The sequence below is a fragment of the Bison bison genome, unplaced genomic scaffold (assembly GCF_000754665.1).
Source record: "Bison bison bison isolate TAMUID 2011002044 unplaced genomic scaffold, Bison_UMD1.0 scf7180017864063, whole genome shotgun sequence".
Lineage (NCBI taxonomy): Eukaryota > Metazoa > Chordata > Mammalia > Artiodactyla > Bovidae > Bison > Bison bison.
Window position 1 is genome coordinate 3,690,643 of NW_011494635.1, and position 7,633 is coordinate 3,698,275.

The window sequence follows — 7,633 nt, forward strand, 5'->3', positions numbered from 1 at the left end:
AAGAGAGGGTGGGGCACAAGACTCGGGCAGGGGGTTGCCAGGAGCCCTGGATGAAAGTGAAGGACGGATCCCTCCTCCTCCAGCCTGTCCACCTGGGTCACCCCAATGCCCTCCCCTCACTCCCTGGGGACAAGACTGGCACCCCCAGCAGCCCCACACAGAGTGGGCTCCCCACATGCGGGAGCTGCTGCCACTGTCCCTTCTGGACCTCAGAACCATGGGGGTAACCAAGCCAGGTTCCTGCTCACGTTAGGACACGCACACAGACTTGTCCCCACTAAGTGTAGAAATCCATAGAAGCACCTTCCTGTGGACCAATTTCCCACTTCCATCACTAGTCAAACGGCACCTTGAAGAAAGTCCACGGCACTGGTCCAGCTCATGACAGGATGGAGTGCTGTGGCCGCCATAGCAACTGAGCCTTGGGATGGGCAAAAGAGACCTCATCCATCACCAGCTCTAATGCTCCAAAGGATAAAGATAATGTGGTATGAATACACATGGAATACTTCTCAGCCATAAAAAAGGGCCCCGTTCTTCTAATGCAGCAATGTCAATGGATATAGAGAATATTACGCTGAGAGACATAAGTGAGAGAGAAAGAAACATGCTCTGTGTCAGCCTACATGCGGAACCCCCAATATTAATTCAAACAAATCTGTATGAAAAACAGAAGCAGATTCATTGATACAGGAAGAAACTAGTGGTTACCAGTACAGAGAAGAAGGAGGAGGGGCAAATTGGAGGTAAGGGATTAAGACAGACGAAGTACACAGTATACAATAGACAAGCAACAAAGATGCATTGCATAACACAGGGAAATACATTTGTTTTCTTGTAATAACTTTGAGTGGAGTACTCTTGATGAGGGTGAAAGAGGAGAGTGAAAAAGCTGGCTTAAAATTCAACATTCAAAAAACTGAGATCATGGCATCTAGTCCCATCACTTTCTGGCAAATAGATGGGTAAAAAGTGGAAACAGTGTCCGATTTTATTTTCGTGGGCTCCAAAATCATTGCAGACAATGACCACATCCGTGAAACTAAAAGATGCCTGCTTCTTGGAAGGAGAGCTTTGACAAATCCAGACAGCATACTAAAAAGCAGAGATATTGCTTTGCTGACAAATGTTCCATATGGACAAAGCTATGGTTTTTTTCAGTAGTCGTGTACAGATGTGAGAGTTGGATCATAAAGAAGGCTGAGCACCAAAGAACTGATGCTTTCGAACTGTGGTTTTGGAGAAGAATCTTGAGAGTCCCTTGGACAGTAAGGAGATCAAACCAGCCAATCCTAAAGGAAATCAACCCTGAATATTCATTGGAAGGACTGATGCTGAAGCTGAAGCTCCAATACTTTGGCCACCTGATGCGAAGAGCCAACTCATTGGAAAAGACCCTGATGCTGGGGAAGATTGAAGGCAGGACGAGAAGGGGGCAACAAAGGATAAAATGATTGGATGGTATCACCACCTCACTGGACATGAGTTTGAACAAATATGAAGGACAGGTAAGCCTGGCTGGTTGCACTCCATGGGGTTGCAAAGAGTTGGACATGACTTAGTGACTGAACAACAACAATAGCAACAATGTATATACACCTCTGTGTGCATGTTAGTTGCTCAGTCCTGTCCCACCACTAATATTAAATCAACTATAATTCAATAAAAAATGTATAGAAAAATTTTCACCCTAAGATTCCTTGTAATAGCTGTAATTAGAAAATTTTCAATTCTTAGGCATTGACTAAATATGAGAATGAGTTTTGAGTTTTAGGAAGACACCAGCTCTGAGACTGTCTGTGCCAGGGGCAGGAAGGGGAAAGGCTGGCAGGATCAAAGCCCCACCTCTCCCCACACAGGCACCACCTACTCGCGGAGGCCGAGCTTCTGGAAACCCACTTTTTTCTCTGTCCCCAGGCATGGTAGTTTGACCCCTCCCTGATCAGTGATGCCCCCAGAAACCAGTCTCAAGCCCGCAGCCCCCAGCCCACATAAGTGCCTGACTGCTCAATGTGACTCTGCCCCGACCACTCCCGGGGGACTCTGAACTGGGCTACCCAGTCAGGTCGGCACCATCCCCTGGGAGCCGGCTAAGATGCACCTTCTCTGGGCCTGCCCAGACCTGCAGGGTAAGGATCCCGGGGATGGACAAGGCCCAGGGTCCAGGGCGTCCACAGGCCTCCATGAGTGCTGGGCCCCTCTGAAGTTCTCAAGTAGCTGTGGACGGAGCCTATATGTCTGTTGCAGAGACACAGGCCTGAAGTCTTGTCTGGAAAGAGTGTGCTGTGTCGTGGTCCCAGGGCTGCTCTGTGCCCCGGCTGGAGGCAGTGAGGTTCTCTTCTCTGAAATGGCCCCTCGCTGCTCACAGGGAGTTGTGTGTCCCTGAGCTGTGGCCACGAGGCCCCCAGAGGGCACCATCCCCCAGGACACAGCTCAGCTCCTGAGCACATGGGCTTCACGCTCTCTGCTTCCCCTTCACCCCTCCCCCTCCTCTGGTGACAGCCCCTGGACAAAGGGGACAGCAAGGGCCCGCTGAGTGTCATGGCCACCCCACCTGGGACACCTCTGAGGGAGGGTGTGTCTGTCAGCCGGCCAGGCCTCAGGCTGAGAACCCAGGAGCTGAGGGGTCATGTCAAGGGAGACTCAGGGATTCTGAGGGAAGCTCCTGGGTCCAGGACCTGCAAACCCTGCTCCCACCTGACCCCGGCACCCGTCCAGGGGCCTGGGAGCCCATGTTCCAGAACTCGAGGGCACTGGGGGCCACGGGGATGGGGGCACATCTACACCTGAAAGACCCCAGCCCTCTGCTGCTTTCTCGGTGGGGACACCCTTCACCCCTAGGTGGGCCGCCTCTGTCACCCACAGAGCTGACTCCGGGCCACTCATCCTCTTAGGTTCCGTCCCTCCTTGTCTCTCCAACCCTCACCAACTGCTGCGTCCCGGGACCTCCTTCCACTCACACTCCTTGCAACTGTGCCCTTGATTCGGCATCCAAGTCTGGGGTACCCCATAAGCCTCTGATCCCCCTGAGATGCCGAGGGGGGGCGTGTGGCTGGGCTTCCTCCACGGTTGGTCCTTCCCAACCCACCCTGCCTGGGTCTCGCTCTCTCTCCTGGACAGGAGGCAATGTTATCAGCTCGGGATGGAGGAGGCAGAGTCACGAGAGGGAAGAGACAGGGTGTCAGACCAGAGGGGCGGACCATGGGAGGAGTATGTCCTGGAGCAGATAGACTGGACCCACGCCCAGGGAGGCGGGGTGGGAGTCGGAGACGGGAAGGGTGAAGCCTTGGTGCCTGGGGGCAGCAGCCATGATGGGCCGACAGCGGAGGTGCAGGTGGGCTCAGCCCTGGACTCTGCTCCTGCTTCTCTTAGGTCCCCGGCTCCTGGTGACTCATGGCTGGCGTCGCAAAGGGGACAAGAATAGTGAAAACACAAATATCTTGGAGCTTTACCTTCCTGCCGTCGTGGAGTATGCCTTACACGTGTACAACCTGAGGAGCCAGGACATGAATGCCTACAAAGTGGTGCGTGTACTGCGGTCGTGGCTGGAGTTGGTAGGTACCATATTTTCCCCACTGCTGGCCTCACCAGCTGTTACTAGGGTCAGGAGGTGGTGTCAGCAAGGGATCTCGATCATCATTTGACAACCATAAAACAGAGGGAAATACAGCCTATTGGGTTAGTTTCAGTTTTTATTAAAAAAAAATAATGGGAATTTTTTAAACTCTGGGAGATGTGTTTTCAGTTTTGTCATTTTTCACCTTGTTTTATGAAGAATAAGCAAAATATAAACTATGAGGGGATAAAACTATTTATTTAAAAAAAAAGAGCCAGACAGAAAACCCTGGATTAGAGATTTAGAATCGACTTAATGGAAATCACATTAAACTAGGCTCCTTTAGGGAAAACAGAGAGAGAGAGCAGGGAAAGCCGCTGGAGGCCCCGCATCCTGAGGAGCCTCTGGGTGTTCAGGGCCTCTCCTCTGACCCCATGTGCTCCGGGCTTCTTCTCCTCCGTGGATCAAGCAGGATTTACACTCTTCCCAGACCATGTTCTGAATCCTAAAATGTTCTCATGGCAATGGAATCTGCAGAACATGACCAGGGGTGCGATTTTCACACGCACTGCAGACAGAAAGGCTGAGAGCATTCTGCGGTCCTGTGTGTGGCCATGTGTGGATGTGTACCTGTGCTTTGCGTGAGTGCCTGGGGGAGAGGAGACATGCTGGGGCGACACCCTCTCTGCACCTCTGGATTGAGTGACAGAAGGAAGGCAGAGTGCTCTCCACACGGCTCCAGCTTCCCTCCAGGGACAGGAGTGGGTCCCACCTGGCTCTCCTGCCCTTACTGGGTCTCTGCCTGCAGTCTCTGGCCTGGAGTGCAAGACTGACTCTGGGTGTTGGGAATAAAGGCAGGGCTAGAGTAGGGGGGCGCTACGAGGCCTGAAGTCCAGGCAGTGGAGAAGAAGACAGTGCACTTTGTGAGAGGGAGGGTGCTTCTTGAAGTCATTGTCCCAGCCCTGTGAATGTGCCTGTGTGCTTATGTCCTTGCGTCTGTGTGTGTTGATATGTGCGTGTATGTGTGTGTGTGTATGTGCATGTGTATATCTGTGTGAGTGTGTGGATGTGTGTCTGTGTGTGGATGTGGATGTGTGTGAGTGTGTGTATGTATGTGTGGGTGTGTGTGTCTGTGTGTATGGATATGTATGTGTCTGTGTGTGGATGTGTGAGTATGGATGTGTGTGTGCCTGTGTGTGCAGGAGTGTGTGTGCCTGTGTGTGTGGATATGTGCATATGGGAAGAGAAAGCATTCACTTCACAGTCTGAACAGAAAGAAGAAAAAGGCCTGGTGTTCTCCATGGAGCTGCAGTTCGCCCGAACCAGGTGTGGGAAATTTGACGAAGACATCGACAACTGTCCTTTTCAAGCAACTCCAGACGTGAACAATGTAAGACACACACCAGCCACCCTCAGGTTACAGGGCCGTGGACACTGCATCAGGGCAGGCGGTGTGGGGAGTGATGACGACGCCTTTGCAAAGTCCACCGAGGGGTCGTCTGCAGGATGGAGGCCAGCCAGGCAGGCCAGCCCAGGGGTCACTGGTGACTTGTACGCCCCTGGCCTGTCTACTCACTGGTCCCATTTCTGCTGTGCATCCCAGGTCCCCCTAGGGTTAGACTGTTCTTGACCATGTGGTCCAGGCCCCTGGGTGGAAGGTGAGATGTCCCCTTCCTGGTTGTCACCCACCGCCCTGCCCCGCCTTAGGGAGAGTGTGAGGGAGGGGCAGCATGTCCGTGGCCGAGTGGTCCTCCTGCCCAGAGCTGGACAGATGGAGGCTGAGTCCCCATGCCCTCCCTCCCAGGCCCTACCCTGCTGCTCCTGATCCAGGTGACAAGGGGGTGAGCCCCGCCCCTGGATAAGACAGACAGGTCAGAGGCCCTGCTGGGACACTGGGGGCATGGGTCATATGGGACATCCTGGTGTCAGGGGGAGGAGTCTCTGGAGATCACAGGCCTGGCAGGGCAGAGTGACCTGCCTACCCAAGAAGGTAGTGTTTGCTGGATGCCAGCTTTAGAGCTGGAGACACCAGCGTCCCAAGTCCCTTCCCCTCTACTCTGTCCCTGTGCTTGTTCCCACAGACCATCACCTGCTTCTTCACTGTCGACACTGAACCCTGGAAGACAGAGTTCCAACTCCTGAACGACACCTGCTTGGAAGGCTCCGCTGAGTGAGACCGCACCTCAGCCTTGGGGGCACCCCTGCCACCCTGTCATGTCCCTTCAGTGTCCAAGTGGCTCTGGTTCTGTTCTCTGGATGAGCACCTGTCTGGGTGTCACACCCAGGCCATACGGACACGCCTCCCTGTCCATGTCACCCCATAGAACTGGTCATTAAATGTCAGCATTGCAAGCAGCCTTGTGCAGCCTGGTTCCAGAGGGTGGGGGCTGGGTAGTTGGGGCCGTCCTCCCAGCAGGGCAACTGGCTGAGCCCGGGGGATGCGTGTCTACCCCTCAGACATGTGAGCCAGCTGCCGGTGGCACAACCTAGGAGCACAGGTGCATCTGAGCTGTGTCCCGGCCTCATGGGATGAGCGTGATCCTTAGAGGGACATTGGCGTGGCTGGACAGGCAACCCTCAGTGCAGGGGGGACCACACAGGGTCTTGGGCCCCTCAGCACATGCCCAGGGGCTTGCTCACACACATCCACTGATCTGGGAAGCTATGGGATGGGGGAATGCAGGAGGGGCTCCAGCCTCCACTCAGATGGGCCCACCCACCACAAGCAGCAGTGTCTCCTGGAGCCTCTTAAAAATATGCAGCTGCTCAGGGTCTCTGGACCTTTGGAGCAGCAGGTGCATTTCCTCTAAACCCAGGGCCCCTGGGACACTTGGAGCTGAGAATGGCTGCTGGTGCTGTGGAGCCAGCAACTGGTCTCCCAGAACAGGACTGAGCAGGCATGTCTGTCAGGGGAAAAGCAGGAGCAGGGTCCAGGGCTGAGCCCACCTGCACCTCCGCTGTCGGCCCATCATGGCTGCTGCCCCCAGGCACCAAGGCTTCATCCTTCCCGTCTCCGGCTCCCACCTGGCCTCCCTGGGCGTGGGCCCAGTCTATCTGCTCCAGGATATACTCCTCCCCTGGTCCGCCCCTTTGGTCTGACCCTGCCTCCTCCATCCCGTGCTGATAACATTGCCTCCTGTCCAGGAGAGAGAGCGAGACCCAGGCAGGGTGGGTTGGAAGGACAAACCGTGGAGGAAGCCCAGCCACACGCCCCCCCTCGGCATCTCAGGGGGATCAGAGACTTATGGAGTGCCCCAGACTTGGATACTGAATCAAGGGCACAGTTGCAAGGAGTGTGAGTGGAAGGAGGTCCCGGGACGCAGCAGTTGGTGAGGGTTGGAGAGACAAGGAGGGACGGAACCTAAGAGGATGAGTGGCCTGCAGTCAGCTCTGTGGGTGACAGAGGCGGCCCACCTAGGGGTGAAGGGTGTCCCCACCGAGAAAGCAGCAGAGGGCTGGGGTCTTTCAGGTGTAGATGTGCCCCCATCCCCGTGGCCCCCAGTGCCCTCGAGTTCTGGAACATGGGCTCCCAGGCCCCTGGACGGGTGCCGGGGTCGGGTAGGAGCAGGGTTTGCAGGTCCTGGACCCAGGAGCTTCCCTCAGAATCCCTGAGTCTCCCTTGACATGACCCCTCAGCTCCTGGGTTCTCAGCCTGAGGCCTGGCCGGCTGACAGACACACCCTCCCTCAGAGGTGTCCCAGGTGGGGTGGCCACGACACTCAGCGGGCCCTCACTGTCCCCTCTGTCACTGTCCCCTTTGTCCAGGGGCTGTCACCAGAGGAGGGGGAGGGGTGAAGGGGAAGCAGAGAGCGTGAAGCCCATGTGCTCAGGAGCTGAGCTGTGTCCTGGGGGATGGCGCCCTCTAGGGGCCTCGCGGTCACAGCTCAGTTAAGTTCAATCCTATCTACTGACTCTTTGCCACCCCACGGACTGCAGCACGCCAGGTTTCCCTGTCCATTACCAACTCCGGGAGCAAACTCAAATTCATGTCCATCGAGTCAGTGATGCCATCCAACCATCTCATCCTCTGTTGTCCCCTTCTCCTCCTGCCTTCAATCTTTCCCAGCATCAGGATTT

General features: G+C 55.2%; 1 protein-coding gene across 3 annotated transcripts; it reads left to right on the forward strand.

The window, feature by feature from the left end:
- The first annotated feature begins 3,212 nt into the window (after window positions 1-3,212).
- Window positions 3,213-5,911, forward strand: LOC104985965 (cystatin-9). Of its 3 annotated transcripts, XM_010836354.1 has the most exons (4): window positions 3,245-3,554; window positions 4,821-4,946; window positions 5,160-5,214; window positions 5,638-5,887. In XM_010836354.1, the coding sequence occupies exons 1-3, from the start codon at window positions 3,309-3,311 to the stop codon at window positions 5,184-5,186; spliced, it is 399 nt and encodes a 132-aa protein (XP_010834656.1). In that variant the 5' UTR covers window positions 3,245-3,308; the 3' UTR covers window positions 5,187-5,214; window positions 5,638-5,887. The 3 variants fall into 3 exon arrangements, with proteins under 3 accessions (XP_010834655.1, XP_010834654.1, XP_010834656.1); XM_010836353.1 differs by lacking the exon at window positions 5,160-5,214 and having other exon boundaries at window positions 3,213-3,554; window positions 5,638-5,911; XM_010836352.1 differs by lacking the exon at window positions 5,638-5,887 and having other exon boundaries at window positions 3,235-3,554; window positions 4,821-5,242.
- The last annotated feature ends 1,722 nt before the right edge of the window (window positions 5,912-7,633 follow it).